General features: G+C 41.2%; 1 protein-coding gene across 1 annotated transcript; it reads left to right on the plus strand.

The window, feature by feature from the left end:
* The first annotated feature begins 1,513 nt into the window (after positions 1-1,513).
* ZNF483 (zinc finger protein 483) lies at positions 1,514-16,520 on the plus strand. The gene is made up of 6 exons (XM_043566680.1): positions 1,514-1,641; positions 3,476-4,017; positions 5,672-5,760; positions 6,698-6,824; positions 7,205-7,300; positions 11,256-16,520. The coding sequence occupies exons 2-6, from the start codon at positions 3,630-3,632 to the stop codon at positions 12,803-12,805; spliced, it is 2,250 nt and encodes a 749-aa protein (XP_043422615.1). The 5' UTR covers positions 1,514-1,641; positions 3,476-3,629; the 3' UTR covers positions 12,806-16,520.
* The last annotated feature ends 1,629 nt before the right edge of the window (positions 16,521-18,149 follow it).

Raw genomic sequence — 18,149 nt, forward strand, 5'->3', positions numbered from 1 at the left:
CCAAGGATCACCTACAACAGCTGTGGAGGGGAAGGTCCCAAAATTTGTACTCAAATGAAGAATATCATGTGTGTCTAAGGTACACATTGTTTGAGAACCACTAATTAAAGTTCCTCTGACTTGCCCAGTTAAACTTTCAAGCCAATTTTATATCATGTCCCTCTGTTTTCTCCAGCTTCTCCTTGATGTCCCATTTTCAGCCTGACAAGGAGAGGTGGGTAGAGGAGAAGAGCATGTACTCAGACCTGGGACTGGGATAGCTTCGTTTTGACTGTGGGCAGTTTCTTCAGCTTGCCTTGCTGCCTGTGAGATGAACCCAGTGGTTCAATTAGTTGAGCCTGCTCTCTTTTAAAGTCTCAGGGCCCTGACTCACCCTGCTCTCTCAGTCTAGAATGTTTTTCTCTCCTAACTCACTCCACCCTTCCAAAAGCCATCTAGTCATTAGAACCTTCCAAACAATCCTTCCTGAGTTCCTCAGCCCTTTTTGCAAGGTCCCCAGTAATCTGTGCAAGCGCCCATTTCTAAATTCAACAAATCTACTGACCACCTACTAAGCACCAGGTACTGTTTTATAAGGCCTGGAGATTGTTTCTCATGGAACAAGATAAAAGATAAAAATCCTTACTCTTGTGGAATTGGTATTCTAGTGAAGAAGGCAGACAAAAAACAAAACAAGACAGTAAGTAGTAAACAAATTAGAAAATTATATGTTAGGAAGGGAAACAGGAGTGGAGATGGATGGGTTCCAATTTAAGCATTGTGGTGGTGGGAGAGCTTCACCAAGAAGATATGATATGAAAGGGTAGGAGAGTGAGCCATATAGCTGCCTACAGCAAGAGCATGCAGCCAGAAATGCCAGGCAGGTTGGAAGGAGAGAGCAAGGAGGTCATTGTGACTGGAGCAGGGAAGTCCAGGAAGAGGTCAGGGAGGTTATGGGTGATCGATCAGATTCTATCCAGCTTTGTAGGCCAGTTAAAATTTGGGTTTTTACTCTGAGTGAAATGGGAAACCTTTTCAGGGTTTTAAGCAGAGGAGGGACATAATCTGTTTCACGTTTTTAAACCATCTCTCCCACTGCCGTGTAAAGAATAGACAAGGGAAGAAAAGTGCATTCAATCGGCTATTGCAATAATCCAGGGGAGGCATGATGGTGGTTTGCACCATGGTGGCAGGTGTGAAAGTCATAAAATTAATATTTGTTAAATTCGAGTTGCGGCATTAATTATGGCTTACATAGAATGCATCACTAATATGCATTCTGCAGTGGGTTTTTCCAGCCTGGATTTAAGGGAAGGGTAGGGAGAGGAAAGAGGAGGGATGGTTTGAGGTTACCTAGGAGACCGAGCGTCATAAATCTGAAAACCTGAGATGGTTCTAGGCCTTTAGGCCTCTGGCGCAGCAATAATTCTGTGGCCGAGCCCACCAGCCGTTTCCCAATGACCATGCGCAACAGGCCAGGTGGGAGCCTATGGAAAACACAGGACTTTCGCGAAGCAGGACAAACGCATTCCGGGAATCGTAGTTCTGCGCCCTTGCGCAGGCGCTTTGGCTCTTCGCGGGCTTGCGCGCGCAGCTCCTGCAGGACCAGCTTCTAGAAGCTCATTGCGGTGGCGTTGGTCCTGACTGCGGGTGCTGATGCAGGTAGTGGTTGTCCCGGGCCCCTGATTTGGCGGCCGCGGCCAGGTCGCCGGCTGCAAGGATGCACCCGGGCTGGGTGCATTCTTGGTGGGGTGGGTGGGTGGGTGGGGAGCCGAGCGATCTCCCAGTGCACTCCCGATGCTGCAGCTTCTGGGGGAGGTGGGCACTGTCCTGAATTGCGGAGCTTTCCTCCATCCCCTCCCTGCTTCCATTCTCCCTTAACTTGGGTACGCGGACTTTTTCGGCGGGAAAATTCCTTTATGTGTGTGCGTGGGGGAAGGGAGCATCGCGGTGACTGCAGGATGTTTAGCAGCATCCCTAGGTCTACTCGCTAGGTAGGTACCACTAGCACTCCTCCAGTCGTGATAACCACGTCTTCAGCCGCCCCCCACCCCCTTTGAGAACTTCTGCCTGCCTGCGTCACATTTTCGCGGAGCCTCTATTGTAGGCTCCCTGGAGACCTAGACGAGTGTCTTAGTCACCACAGAGCCCCAGGTGCTCAGAGCGGCGTCAGGTACGTGGTGGGTGCCTAATATTTGGCGAAGGAATAAATGACGTCATGCATTCGTGTGTGCCGGGCTCTGTGCTCAGAGGTGGGGGAATTATTGGTATACTTGCAATAGGAGGAGAGGGCTTTCACTTGCCGCAATGTAGTACATCTCAGACTGTGTTTTCATCTCCTGGGTGCTCTCTGAGGGTGAGGACCCCACCAGATCTCTCCACGCTTGTCATAGTTTCCTGATCTTCAGTTATTTGCAGAATGAAAGCATGCGTGTAACACACGATAGGCTCTGTGCAAAAGAGCACTCGGGCATCAGAGAAACCTTTGTGCAAGAGGTGACAGTTGAAAGGAGTCGTTTTGAAGGATGAGTAAAAGTTTGGTAGGAGAGAAAGAAGACAGCATTCCTAGGAGAGGGAACAGCACTAGTGCAAAGGATGAAAGGGGATATAGTTTTTGTTTTGTTTTGTTTTTGGTTTTTTTATGGCTGCAGCATCCATCAGGGGCAGCTAGAGCTCAAGAGGTGAGGTTCTCAGGGCAGGGTCTCTAGATCATCAATACATGGCCTCTGCATTTGAATTTCACCCTGAGACAGCTGGGGAGTAATAGGTCCCTATTTTGCAAATTAGAAGGGATCCTTAGGCTGCAGCATGAGACTGGATTGAAGGTACCCGTACATTTGTAGTTTAAGTAGGATCGGGGCACCTGGGTGGCTCAGTCGGTTAAGCGTTTGACTTCTGCTCCAGTCATGATCTTGCTGTTGGTGAGTTCCAGCCCCACATCAGGCTCTGTGCTGACAGCTGAAGCCTGGAGCCTGCTTCAGATTCTGTGTCTCCCTCTCTCTCTCTGCTCTGCCCGCATTCATGTTCTGTCTCAACAATAAATAAACATTAAAAAAAAAAAGGTAGAATGGGGAGGTTTTTAAGAAATAAAACTGCCAGAACTTGGTTGTTGATTACGTGAGAAGTTTGAGAGGCAAATACGAAATCGGGCTTCTGAGTTGAACACCTGTTGGGAATATGTGGCCATTCACTGCAACAGGACAGGAGGAATAGAATAAATTTGTGACTGGATTCTCTTCTAGCAGTGTGCCTTTTCTGATGTGTTTTGCTTATGAAGAGTCTTTAGTCTGAAGAAACCGTTTTCTTGGTGGGTATCTTTAATTACCCTTAAATTAACTCCCCAGCCTTTCCCCCACAAAGAAAATTGCTCTTTAATGTAGCAGTTGGGCAGGGCTGTTGCTGGCCTCTGTGTATGTTTATGTCTGTGAACCAAACCAAGAACAATGTTTTTAGAAGTAATTGTTTTACCTGTTTAATATCTTTTATTTCTTGACAGTTTCTGCAAGACCATAAGCTGAATGCTTGGAACCCTTGATATTTTGCTGTCCCTAGTGCCTGTCGGTGGACTGTACTGTTAATTCACCTAGAGTCTGAAGGGGACTGTGTTCCTGCTGGTGATACATTTTGCAAGCTGTAGTACCTTGGACGAGATGACAGCCATCTCCCCGGACCCTCAAACTCTGGCCTCAAGTGAACCAAACAAGGTCCTAAGAATGGATACTCCTGGGGATCAAGAAGCTATCCGGAGAGGAGACGCAACTGACCCAGAGACTTTTAGACAGAGGTTCAGGTGGTTTTGTTACTCAGAAGTGGCTGGACCCAGAAAAGCCCTGAATCAGCTCTGGGAGCTCTGCATTCAGTGGCTGAGACCAGACATCCACACGAAAGAACAGATTTTAGAGCTTTTGGTGTTTGAGCAATTCCTGACCATTTTGCCTGGGGAGATCAGGATATGGGTAAAGTCACAACGTCCTGAGAGTAGTGAGGAAGTAGTGACCCTCATAGAGGATTTGACCCAAACACTTGAAGAAAAGGAAGGTGAGAATCATAGATGGTGGGAGGAAGAGGGAGTAATTTCCTCAAGGTGTGAAAGTAAACTCCTCCAAAGAAAGCAGTTGATTGCTAAAATAGGAGCCCAGGTTTGGGGTTGGGACTGGGTTTGGATCAGCCTCACCTTTTACTGTAGAATCTTGGGCAAGCTATGTAACCTCTCTGAACTTTCATTTTTTTTTTAATCTGTAAAAAAGGGGTTCCTGTCTAAGTCTTTTGTGAGGGTTAAACAGGTCAAGGCATAATACTAATTTCTTTCCTCTTCCCTTTGAGTAAGAGGGACTCTTAGAACATGGGAGAGAAGGAAATTATCTGAATGTGTTTGGAGTCACAAGCATATCATCCTGCCCAGGCCTCAACTTCTGCCTCCAGCGGGTACAGGAGCATGTTTCCAGAACGGGGCTGCCCGATAGCTGCAATGATGGAAATGTGTTCTGCACGGTTTTGCTCTTCAAATTGAACATATGAGATGTGGCGAAGGCAAATAAGGAATTGAATCTTAAATTTAAATAGCCTTACGTGGTGAGCAGCTACCCTATTGGATAGTGCAGTTCACAGCCTTAAGGGAGGAACAGCTGACTTTTACTTTTATGCCTACATTATTATACATGTATAAACTATGAATTATAACTTATCATTGTAAGATATGGATAAAAAGACTTCTAGGGTGGATAGCCCTTTGAGGGCATGTGGTTCAACTTTTATAAAATCCCTCTAATATCCTACAATGTTCCAAATGTGTGTAACATATGAGTTACCATAAGACTCCCGATACATATGTACAAGTTTGTATTCTACCCAGAGTTCCACAGAAGTGGCATTTACCACCACAGACTTGAATTGTGCTTGCACAGCTAAAGGTATATTCAACATTTGGGTTTCCTGACTTTCCTCTCACTTGTCTGTCATTGCAGTGTGGTGCTTCTCCAAAATTAGGGCCTCTATATGGAAGCCCCTGCAGTAAAGAAGTTCATGAATTGATTGCTTTAGCCTTCTGTAAGAACAGTTTCCTTAAAATCGTCCCTTCTGTCTCTTTGATTATATAATTCTGATTCTTAATTTCTGTTGATTGTCTAATCAATAAGCTGCCTAAAATTCTTTTCATAAGAAAGTGAAGCATGATTTAAAAAATACTTTTCTCTTATTAGGAGAGCTGTTGACATTGCCAGGTATGTAATATATTCAGTTGATAGTTTGGCTTCCTGATTTCAGTCTTTAGGAATCTGCTGGTGACCCCAGAAGAAGGGTCTGTTCCTGAGACCATCTTGGTTCTCTCATTCAATAAATGACTCTACAAGGCATTGTGCTAGGACTGTGAAGAAAACAAATTAACACATAAAACAAAATGCTTTTTTACCTTAAAACATCCTTTGAATATTTTAAAAGAATAATTAGTATGCCATTTAAATTCATAAAACTGTAGGTGTATGGATTGAATGAAATCAGTTATTGTGAGCTTAGGAATCGAAAGGCTTTTTTATGGGGTAGGGGAAAGAGCTTGGATTTTAAAAGAGTGTATCTGTGGCTTTTATCTGTGTTTTAAAAAGTAGGGAAAAACTGTTTCTTCTGACGTTTTTATCCAGAGAGACCTGTAAGAAATTCTAGTCTGAGGAACACATTTGAAAGACTCTCCCCTTCTTAGGTCCAGCCTCTCAAGAGTCTGTTATTTCTGAAGAGGAGAACCCTGAAGAAAATAAAATGGTTTCTGTCCTTCCAAGTGCTGAGTCCCGGGTAAGCTTCCCTTCGCTGGTTTTCATTCTTTAGTGAATACTTACTGAGCTCCTACAGAGTGGTATAAAAATATTAGAGTAAAGAAGACAGTCTCCCTTTTCTTCATATTCTTCGAGCTCATTCTTCAGATGCTATTTTATTTCAGTTACCAGAATTTGTCACAAGTCTGACTCTAATGAAAATAACAGCTCTGTGGAGCTCCTGGGTGGCTCATTTGGTTAAGCATCGGACCTCAGCTCAGGTCATGATCTCATGGTTGATGAGTCTGAGCCCCACCTTGGGCTCTGTGCTGACAGCTCAGAGCCTAGAGCCTGCTTCAGATTCTGTGTGTGTCTCTCTCTCTGCCCATCCCTGCTCACACTCTGTGTCTCTCAAAAATAAATAAACATTTAAAAAAATTATAAAAAAAACCCAACAAAATATTTTTACTAAAATTCTTAAATTATTCTTGGTAAAATTAGTCAAGTGGAAATAGGGTTATATTTTCTTAACACAGTAAAACTCTAGCTGAACAGTGTTGGAAAACAAAAAACAACTCTCCTGTAAAAAGATATGGCTGTCTAATCATGCTGCTGTTAATGAGTATTTCTTGAATATTCTAGCCAATGCAGTAAGGTAAAAAGGAAATGAGGTAAGTTTTGGTGTGAAAGAGACAAACGTGTATTATTTGCAGATGACATGGTCTATTTGTAAACCTCTGAGTATCAACTGAATAAGTACTAAAACTCGTAATAGTTGAGAAAAGTGGCTGGTTACAAGTCGATAAGCTTTCTATAGACCAATAATTATCGGTTAGAAAAAAATTCTTATTCACAATAGTAAATAATACCGCTAAAATAGACTGATAATGGCTCCCAAAAGTATACCCAGTTCTTAATCCCCAGAACCTGTGAATGTTAAGCCAATGCAAAAAGACTATGTTTTGTGTGTTCATTAGGAGTCCATAACATTCAAGGATGTGGCTGTGAACTTTTCCAGAGGAGAGTGGAGAAAACTGGAGCCTTTTCAAAAGGAGCTCTTTAAGGAAGTGCTACTGGAGAACTTTAGGAACCTAGAATTTTTGGGTAAAGATATCTCTTCTTGATCTAACATACAAGCTGTGTATCTCTTTGTTCACTATTATTGAAAGGTAAATGCTATTAACTGTTTTGGCTGGGCATGCAGGGTTGACCATGACTGATCCTAAAAGTGTGTTCTGAAAATGTACTTTTCTGCAGTGTTTTCTCCAAAAAAAAGAGTTCTGCTTTATTGAACTGGAAATGTTGAGTATCACTGTGCTGTCATCAAGGGGCATACCTTCCTTGGTTTCCTCCTCATATTCCAGTGTTGATGTCTGTATGTGAAAGCTTCTCTTCCCTAGAGAACCAGAGGCTGTGTGTGAATGTTGGAACATTTTTGTTCTATGCAGAAAACAGTCATTTGGTATTCTTTTCTCTATGAGCAGGCTTTGCAGTTTCCAAATTAGATTTGATTTCCCAGCTTAAGTGGGTTGAACTGCCATGGCTGCTGGAAAAAGAAGTCTCAAAAGGCTCCAGACCAGGTGAGTTGGTGAAAAGCAGATAAAGAAATTAAAACGGTTGTTTAGCCAAGTCATTTGTGAAGAGCTTTTGAAATGTTGGGTGGGCTAGATGCTAAAATGGAAAGGTGATTAGAATATACCCCTTGCCTTCCTGGAATATTCATTTTAGTGAGGAGACTGTTGGTGTAGGTCCTCTGAGAAGTGGATGCCAAGAGACGATTAGCTATGCCAGAGACTTACTGGGGAGAATTTCAGTGAAGGAAAATGGGGATTATTGGAAGAGGCTAGAGGAGCTTTCAAGAGCATAGTGTGACTGTAACGTCTGTGAGTGAGAGAGGGAAGGGAGAAAGGTTGGGTAGGAAGTATCTTAGACTGCAGTGCTGCTTAAGAAAGTTTTGGCAAGGGGGCGCCTGGGTGGCTCACTTGGTTAAGCGTCCACCTCTTGATTTTGGCGCAGGTCCTGATTTCACTGTGATTTCGAGTCCCGCATTGGACTCTGTGCTGACAGCACGGAGCCTGCTTGGGACTCTCTCTCCCTCTCTCTCTCTGCTCTTGCCCCACTTGTGCTCTCCCTCAAAATAAATAAATTAATAAACAAACAAATAAACTTAAAAAAGCTCTGGCAAGGCCAAAAACTGGAATCACCTGCCTGTCAGATTCCTGAGTCTCACAAAAAATGGACTTGCCCAAGTGTCCCTGCTGTACTTGCCATGGACTGGGAGCAGCTTATGGGAAAGTGGCCTTGGCATGAATGTGGTGGTGGATATTCAGGGCAGCTGCAGGGACTGGTAAGTAAGTGTCCCAGAGTTGGAGATCTGCGAAGTGCTATATAATATGGGTATCAGAACAAAAGGTGTTAGTAACGGGATGTGTACTATAATAATGCATGTGTAAGGAACAGTGGGAAATACAGGAGTGACAGCTTTTTTCACGTTTAAGTTGAATCTTGAAGGAAAAGTAGGAATTCATCCAGTGGACAACATGTAGAGTATAATCTCATCTTTGTTAAAAGCAAAAAAATGTTACATGTACAGGTATTAAATATATAGCTATAGATAGATTTTTTTAATGTCTGGAGAGCTTTCATGTTCACCCTGGTTATCTTTGAGGGATTACATTTTTTTTCTTTATCCTTCCTTTATATTTAACAATAAATGTATTAAATTCACATTTAATTTTTTTTTTCAACATTTATTTATTTTTGGGACAGAGAGAGACAGAGCATGAACGGGGGAGGGGCAGAGAGAGAGGGAGACACAGAATCGGAAACAGGCTCCAGGCTCTGAGCCATCAGCCCAGAGCCCGACGCGGGGCTCGAACTCACGGACCGCGAGATCGTGACCTGGCTGAAGTCGGACGCTTAACCGACTGCGCCACCCAGGCGCCCCTAAATTTACATTTAAAAATAATTTATTACAATACTTTTTTATATTAAATAATTTCACTTAGCTCTGTTCCACCTTTTATTTTATATAATTTAAGTTCATTTATTTTGAGAGAGACAGAGAAAGGTGGGGAGGGGCAGAGAGAGAGAGAATCCCAAGGAGGCTCTGCAGGGTCAGCACAGAGCCTGACAGGCTTGGACTCACAAAACCATGAGATAGTGACCTGAGCCAAAATCAAGAATTGGATGCTTAACTGACTGAGCTACCCGGGTGCCCCTTAGCTCTATTCCATCTTCTTAAATTTTATTTTATTTTTAATATTTTTATTTAATTTTGAGAGAGACAGAGCGTGAGCATGGGAGGGACAGAGAGAGAGGGAGACACAGAATCCAAAGGAGGCTCCAGGCTCCAAGCTGTTAGCACAGAGCCTGACACGGGGCTCAAACCCATGAACTATGAGATCATGACCTGAGCCGAAGTCCTACGCTTAGCCAACTAAATCACCCAGGCGTCCCATCTCTATTCCATCTTAACCAAAGTCAACCTGTTGGCTCTTTTCAGTATAGATACACAAATAAAGAATATTATGTTTAATATAAATGATATAAATATGTACCTCTCCACCCCAGAATCATCATGTAGATGTACACCTTGTTTAAAAAGTTATTTACAACAGACTGGAGATGACGGACAAAGCAGAGTCAGTACTTATAATTTATAAAATACTTAAGTAAATCAGCAAGGAACTGATTTTTCTAATGCTGAGTCTGTTCGAAAAATGGGTGAAGAACTTGAGCAGATAGCTGACAAAATTAAAAATAACTGACAAAACTAAAATTTAAATACCTGCAAATTTGAAAAAATTTTCCCAGTCACTGGTCAACAATGAAATATACATTTAAAGCAGCAGATCTACTTATTATCCATCAAATTTGTAAAGATTTAAAGAAAGATCATTTGACCAGAGAGGAGGACTCAAATACTTGTGTTCATCATCTTTCATATGGTGGTAAAACTTTTCTACCCTTGGTTCCATAACTCCACTTTTATGACTGTTTTCTGAATATATATTAATCATTTGATAAACATTCAGTATGGGAATGTCTCAACTGTAATGCATCTAAATGATGAATTACTACTGATTCAAATTACTCTTACGAAGCATTATCCATGAGATGGGAAGGAATTAATGAATGAAAAAAGTAACGCCACGTTATACATGGTTTTACTTTTAAATGTATACAAAAGATTTATTCTAAAATATAGAGAAAAGTATCTTTAAAAAATACACAGAATTTTTAACAATGGTTAGCTTCTGGGTAATAGAATTTTTGTATTTTATAGTTAGTGCTTTGAAAAATAGTTTCATGAGGGGTATGTGGGTGGCTCCATTGGTTAAGTGTCTGACTTGGTTTTGGCTTAGGTCGTGATCTCATGGTTTTTGAATTTGAGCCCTGTGTCCGGCTTGGGAATCCTCTCTCTCTCTCTCTCTCTCTGCCCCTCCCCCACTCGTGCTCACCCTCTCTCTCAAAATAAATAAACATTAAAATAATAATAGTTTTACGAAAGTGACAGTGTGATCTTATGATTAAGAGCCAAGTTGAATGATGATGGCTAGTAAATGAATTCGAAGTTCTGAGAAGGGTGTAAATAGAATATGGTATTAGAGAAGGCTGTGGAGATTGTGGGACTTGAACCCTAGGCCCGGTCAAATTTATGTGTTTGTAATAGTGAATAGTTGAATAGTGAATAGTGAATGCTTGGGATTGCACTTGAGGTAGTACAAAGACTGAGAGAATAGGATTGAGAACGCCACCATAGTGTGTAGGGACAGCGAATGGATGCCTGAGTAGAGTGTATCCATAAGATTGATAGGGCCAGACTGGGGTAACGTGTGAAAGTCTAGCGTAGTTGATGTTACATGTCTGTGATGTGATTAACATTTTCTATAAACTTAGTGCTATTTGGCTGCTTTGAGAAGCAGTGTAGTATAGGGATCAAAAGTATGGGCTTTGATAAACGTTAAAAAAAAAATAAAATGATTAAAAATAAATTATGGGCTTTGGTGCCAGACTAGATTAAAATCTGCCACTTACATGTGACTTTGGGTAAGCTCCTTACAGTCCATGTGCCTAGGTTGTCATATCCACAAAATAGGGATAATGACAGGACCTACTTTATAGGGTTGCTGTGTAGATTAAGTGAAATACAAGTGCCGGATGTGGGACCTGGCATTTACTAAGTATTCAATAAATGTTTGCACTGTCATCATTATTGGGAAAAAGGGTAGATTGTAGAGAGAGTGAGTTTGAACATATTACAGAAATTTGAAATGAGGGTGAGAACATGCATCTTTATTTTAACTATAAAGCATAAATTCTTCATTTTCCTCAATATTTTTCCTAATCCCTATATTTACCTAGTTTTCCTATATTACTTTTCCTTCTCTGTTTTGTAAGATTCTGAGAACTGTCCAAGCCATGCACCTACTGTTCATAGTCCTTACTATTTATCTGTATTCCTATTTCAGTCCCAAATATGATAGCTCCCTTTTCTGCAACAGGACATACCCTATTTATTATTTCTTTTAGAGTGTGAACCTAGAGGTGAATTGAAGGAATCCTTTCGAAATCAAGATGCTCTCCTGGATGAATCAACTTTAAATAAAATAATAGAAAGATGCCTAATGGGTGGGGATCATGGCTTAATGGGAGAATCCCGGAAGCGTAGCAGTAAGGAATATTCACAAGGCGCAGTCACACAAAAGAAAACTCATGGGAGAGGCAGTAAGGGTGAGGAATTTGACCCAGAAAAGAGCCCCTTTGGAAGTAATTTCAAACAAACCTCGGACATAATTAAACATCTGAGAGTCTACTTAAGGAAGAAATCTCGGAAGTATAATGAATGCAAGAAACCCTTCAGTTTTCATTCAGACCTTATGAACCGCAAAGAACACACTGGAGAAAAGCCACGGAAATGTAACGAAGGCAGGAAAGCCCTAGGTCACTCTTCATCTCTTACTGAACATCAGAAGCATCAGAAAATGGGGAGGAATTTGGGGAGGAAGGCCCAGAAATGCAGTAACTGTGGGATAGCCTTTACACGAAGCTTGTCCCTTACTAAGAGAAGAAACTGCACTATATGTGAAAAATGTTGGAAAAATCTACATCAAGATGCATCCTCAGATAAAGATGAGGGAGCTGAGATGGGAGAGAAGACCCACAAATGTAGCAAATGTGGAAAAGCCTTCGGCTATAGTGCCTCCCTGACCAAACATAGGAGAATTCACACAGGGGAAAAACCCTATATGTGCAATGAATGTGGAAAAGCTTTCAGTGACAGTTCATCCCTCACGCCACATCACAGAACTCATAGTGGAGAGAAACCCTACAAATGTGATGATTGTGGAAAAGCTTTCACCCTGAGTGCCCACCTCATTAAACATCAGAGAGTTCATACTGGAGAAAAACCCTACAAATGTAAAGAATGTGGGAGACCCTTCAGTGACAGTTCATCTCTTATTCAACATCAGCGAATTCATACTGGAGAAAAACCCTACACGTGTAACAATTGTGGAAAGTCCTTCAGTCACAGCTCATCCCTTTCCAAACATCAGAGAATTCATACTGGAGAGAAACCCTATAAATGTGGTGAATGTGGAAAAGCCTTTAGACAGAATTCTTGCCTTACTCGACATCAGAGAATCCACACTGGAGAGAAACCCTATTTGTGTAATGACTGTGGGATGACTTTCAGCCATTTTACATCTGTCATTTATCACCAGAGGCTTCATTCGGGAGAAAAACCCTACAAGTGTACCCAGTGTGAGAAAGCCTTCCCTACCCATTCGCTCCTCAGTCGTCATCAGAGAATTCATACTGGTGTAAAACCTTATAAATGTAAAGAGTGTGGAAAATCATTCAGTCAGAGTTCATCTCTCAATGAACATCATCGAATTCATACTGGAGAGAAGCCCTATGAATGTAACTACTGTGGAGCAACCTTCAGCCGCAGCTCAATCCTGGTAGAACACCTAAAAATTCATACCGGAAGGAGAGAATATGAATGTAACGAATGTGAAAAGACATTTAAGAGTAACTCAGGCCTCATCAGACATCGGGGATTTCACTCTGGAGAGTAGTTCTTGAAATGCTGTAAGGGGGTGCGGGTGGGGGGTGGGGGTGGTGGAATCTCACCAAATTGTCCCTTATTAAAAACCTGGGGTGTAAACTACCACAGCCTTGATCTGCAGCCACAACTTTGATGGGTTGGCAGCTAGGAAAAACACTTTCTCCCATGCACACTTCTTTGGCAAATCCTAATTTGGGTTGGCAAAGTCACATTGAAAGTGAAGAATGCAGGCGAGATGGGCAATGATTCTAAAAGGCCAAAGACAGATTTAAAAAGCAAGAAGCGGTGCACAAGACCCACTTAACCATTTCTCTTCAAGAGGTTTCTCTTAGCTTCTAGCAAGAACTGATCGAATTCTGTTCCAGTTTGCCAACCACCTCGCTATATCACCTTGGGGCATGTCATTTGCCCTTTCTAAATTTGAGTTTCTTTACTGGTACAATGAAGTGGCTGAGGCTCATGATTTCTGAGTTTACCTCTGATCCTCTCTGAAGCTGTGGGAATAAGCTAAACACTTGGCTCGTTGGAATTTTCAAGTTTCTGTGGTAGGAAATTACTCAAGAGCCTGAGCTTCTAGCATAGTGAGAATGAAGTATACTCTTGGAATACTTGATGCCAAATCCCTAGACTGTCAGCAGGAACAAGTCGGTGAAGCTCACACAGGTGTGTTTTCAGGGAGCGTTTTAATTGGACAAAGTATCCCAACCTGTTTTTTCCTCTGGACTTTGAGTAAGGGGCTTAGGAATCTAGAGGGCATGCATGGGAGCCATCTCAGCCATGAGAGTACCAGTCCTCGGAAAATAGGTTGGGGGCTGGGGAGAGGGGTGGTAGGGGAAGAAATGGGTGCTGAAAGCAGAGCTATTCTGGATGGATTGTCTTTTGCAAAATAGAATTATATTTTTTTAAAAGTTTGCTTATAGTAAGTATAGCTCCTTGTAATTGGAGTGCAAACATTGTGTATGGCAAAGGTCACGAGCTAAGAATGGGCCATTTGATATGGTTTCATTGGTCTGCACGATAAGGGGTGTGTGTATGTGTGTTGGTGGAGTTGTCACCATTTAAAAATTAGATTTCATATTTAAAAAAATAAAGGCTTGCCTTGAAAAATTGCAAGGGGTGACCACACTGGCCCATATTTCAGTGGAGTAGTCAGCTGGTTTGGTGTGGTGCCTGCTGCCTTTACATGGGGAATCCACTCTTCTACTTGCTAAGTTCTCTTGTTTATAGGACCTGACTTGCCCACTATAGGAACTTGATACTGTGATCCTCTACCATCTGGAGAATGCAGATCCTAAAAACTAAAGAGACTCTATTGATACGGATATTCAGGAAAAGAATGTAGAAATCAAAAAAAAAAAACTTTTCAGTTACATTTTCTTGTTGAAACTGGACCTGAAAGGAATAGAGTGTGCAGATACTAGTGGATTGTTACTTAGAAATCTCATTGGTGGAGTGTGAATAACAATTTCTAACTGAAAAAGGAACTAGAGCCCTGAGTCCATTTGGGTTACGTCTCAGGTGATAGGGTTCTGGAGGTGCCCTACTGATTCAACAGTGGTACTAAAAAGTTCCTCAAGTTGAAGTTTGAGGCAGCTGTTATATGAAAGAGAATGAAACCAGAAAACTTTTGGCTTATGGAAGAAGATCTTTCATGCTTACTGGAGACTCAGCAATATTTGCTGTGATTTAATAGGTGTGGGTTTGCAGTGCTACCTCTGGATTATACTGTTGGTTTCTTCCTTGTACCCCAACTCTCCCCACCCCAAAGTTTGTAGTTCAGATACTGCTGAGTGGTAAATTGATCCGCATAGTTAATTGCTCAGTGGACCAACCAGAGACATTCTAGCCATGAAAGGAATATGGTTTATGAGAATCATTCAATCTGGTCTCAGTGTTTTTTGTGAACATATATAAACCCTGGTTTGGTTTTTTTTTTCTGAAAAGATAGAGTATGTGAAGGGAAGTATTTAAAATTCTTGAGAAGAGGCTTGTTCCAGGATGTTTACCAACATTCTCCAACATTCATAAGAGGATGTTTTATACCATTGTTGGGAATCTGGAACATAGTTTTTTTTAACAAGTTTTTTGGGGTGTAAGTTACATATGAAAGTCATTTCAAGGGTATAATTGAGTTTTGGCAGATACACTGAGTTGTGCAATCATCACCGTAATCCATTTTTAGAACATTTTATAACCTCAGATCCCTCGTGCCTGTTTACAGTTAATCCCTATGCCTACTCTTAGTCCCAGGCAACCACTAATCAGTTTACGCTGTCCGTAGAGTTGCCTTTTCTGGACATTTTATACAAATGGGGTCATATGTGGTCTTTTGTTTTTCATTAACATGTTTCTAATTTCATATTATAGTGTATCAGTCCGTTATTTTTATTGTTAAATAATACCCTATTTTATGGGTATACCCTATTTTGTCCATTCACCAGTTGAAGGACATTTGGGTTGTTTACAATTTTTGGCTGTTAAAAAGAATGCTGCTTTGAACATTGATGTGTAAGTCTTTGTGTAGACATGTCTTCATTTTTCTTAGGTAGATGCCTGAGTGGCTGACTCATCTGGTAAATTTTTGTTTAACTTTTTAAGAAATTGCCAAATTGTCTTCTCAAGCGAGTACATCATGTTGCTTTCTGAGCAGCACTGTATGGTCCCATACAATCTGGGAAATACAGATCCTAAAATCTAAAGAGATTCCATTGACAGAAAAATTCAGGAAAAGAATGTAAAAATCATACAGAGTGACTCTTCAGTTAAGTTTTCATTGTAAAATTACACCTCAAAGGAATAGAGTGTGTAGATATTAGTGGATTATTTCTTAAGAATTTCATTGACAGAGTCTGAATAATAATTTCTAACTGATGAGGCAGCTGAAGCCTTTAGTCTGTCAGGTGTCTCTACATCCTCACTAACCCTGGTTATATTATCTGTTTTTATGAGAGCCCTCCTAGGTATTTGAAATGGTATCTCTTTGTGGTTTTAATTTGCATTTCCCTGGTGGCTAATGATGGTGAGAGTCTTGTCATGCGCTCTTTAACTATTTATAAATCTTTGGGAAAATATTTATTCAAGTGTTTTTTTTTTCCATTTAAAAAATTGCCTTATTGAGTAGTCATGGTTTTTAGTCTACGTAACAGTCTTCTCTCCAGTATGAACTCTCTAAATACCAGGTACTAGCCACAGAGAGTGACCTCAAACCCTGCTGCATAGTATTTATCAAAAGCTTGCTTTCAGTAACTACTTCTGTGTAATTGCCTAAAGGATATTTGATCTGGGCCATCATCCAAGTACTTAAATTCATTTTTATGCCCTATCAGCTCATCAAGAGATTTTAAACTTTTTTTGATTCCTTATAGATTTGTTTTTATTAACCAGTATTTGACTTTATGCTTTTTATATACATTGACGGGTATTAAAATCAGCCCTTTAACACATTCTAATTTAAAATGCAGATCTTGCTCTTAAAAATGTTTCTTCTTACGGAGTTTCTGTTGAAGAAACTTCTTTCAGCTCACAGGACAAGATAAAAGCTTCTCCTGTCAGTGAGTCTACTTTTATTTACTTATTTTTGAGTTAGTTTTTAGTGTGGTAAAATACACAGAACATAAAGTTGAGCCTTTTAGCCCTTCTTGGGAGTACAATTCGGTGGCATGAAGTGCATTCACATTGTTGTGTAATCTTCATGACTGTCTATCTCCAGAACTTTTCTGTCATCCTACGTGGACACTTATTAAACAGTTACTCCTCATTCTGTCCTGCCCACAGCCCCTGGTGACCACTATTTTACTTGCTGTCTCTCTGAATTTGAATATTTGTCTTTTTGTGTCTGATTTTTTACACTTAGCATAATGTTTTTAAGGTTCATGATACAGCATGTGTCAAAATTTCATTACTTCTCAAGGCTGAATGATGTTCCATTGTATGGATGTACCATATTTTGTTCATTCATCCATCCACGGACATTTGTGTTGTTTCCACCATTTTGGCTATCGTTAGTGGTATAAAATAGAGTCCCTAGTTCTAAGCAGATGTTCTTTTTTTTTTTTTTTTTAAATTTTTTTTTCAACGTTTATTTATTTTTGGGACAGAGAGAGACAGAGCATGAACGGGGGAGGGGCAGAGAGAGAGGGAGACACAGAATCGGAAACTGGCTCCAGGCTCTGAGCCATCAGCCCAGAGCCTGACGTGGGGCTCGAACTCCCAGACCGCGAGATCGTGACCTGGCTGAAGTCGGAAGCTTAACCGACTGAGCCACCCAGGCGCCCCTAAGCAGATGTTCTTAATGGCATCTAGAATGGTGATCCATTCCAGAAGGTTTTCCATTTACTTTGCTGAGGTCCATCAGAGGAATCACTATCTGTGCCAGCTATAGCCTTACAAAACATGTTTGTTAAATAAATAATAAGACCTGGAAGTTGAAATTAGTCCTTGATCCAGGGGCTGCAGAGTAGATACTGTGTTAGCAGTGATAAAAACAAGTCATACATCTTCGTGAGAGCTCTTGGGTGACCAGGTAAATTGTCTTTGAGCAGTAATACTTTGAAGGAATTTTTTTTTTTTCTGAGCAGATCTCAATAGTGGACTTAAAAATTGAGTAAAAACCATGTGGTAGGGGTGCCTGGGTGGCTCAGTCGGTTACGCATCCGACTCTTGATTTCAGCTCAGGTCATGATCTTAAGGTTATGGGATTGAGCCTCACATGGGGCTCTGTGCAGACAGTAGGGAGCCTGTTTGGAATTCTCTCTCCCTCTCCCATGGCCCTGCCCCCGCTTGCACGTGCATGCTGTCTCGCTCTTAAAAAACAAAACAAAACCATCTTGTAAACAGTTGTGTTGTCATCCAGGTTTTGTTGTTTCATGTGTAGAGCACAGGCAGAGAAGATTTAGTGTGATTCTGAAGGGCCCTAGGATTTTCGGAATGGTAAATGAGCATTGGTTTCAACTTGCAGTCACCAGCTGCATTAGTCACCAAATGAGAGTTAGCCTTTCCCTTGATCCAGGCACTGACTTCTCTCTAGTTATGAAAATCCTAGGTGGCGTTTTCTTATAAGACTGTTTGGTCTGTATTGAAAATCGTTTGTTTAATGTAGCCACCTTCATTAATTGTCTTGCTAGATCTCCTGGATAACTTCCTGCAGGTTCCATATCAGTATGTGCTGCTTCGCTTGCTGTTAAGGAGACAGCTTCTTTCCTTAAACCTCATGAACCAGTCCCTGCTAGCTTCAAACTTTTCTTTCTGCAGCTTCCTCGCCTCTCTCAGCTTTCAGAGAATTGAGGGGAGTTAGAGTCTTGCTCTGGATTAGGCTTAGGCTTAAAGGAATGTTATTGGTTTGATCTTCATATCAG

Source organism: Prionailurus bengalensis, chromosome D4, assembly GCF_016509475.1.
Source record: "Prionailurus bengalensis isolate Pbe53 chromosome D4, Fcat_Pben_1.1_paternal_pri, whole genome shotgun sequence".
In the NCBI taxonomy this organism is placed as follows: domain Eukaryota; kingdom Metazoa; phylum Chordata; class Mammalia; order Carnivora; family Felidae; genus Prionailurus; species Prionailurus bengalensis.

What these genes read in the sequence shown, in the direction of transcription:
- ZNF483 (XM_043566680.1), top strand. Translation starts at nt 3,630, where the DNA reads ATGACAGCCATCTCCCCGGACCCTCAAACTCTGGCCTCAAGTGAACCA. An exon ending in TTCCAAGTGCTGAGTCCCGG is followed by an intron (nt 5,761 to 6,697) that starts GTAAGCTTCCCT and finishes TGTGTTCATTAG; the next exon opens with GAGTCCATAACATTCAAGGA. An exon ending in TAGGAACCTAGAATTTTTGG is followed by an intron (nt 6,825 to 7,204) that starts GTAAAGATATCT and finishes CTCTATGAGCAG; the next exon opens with GCTTTGCAGTTTCCAAATTA.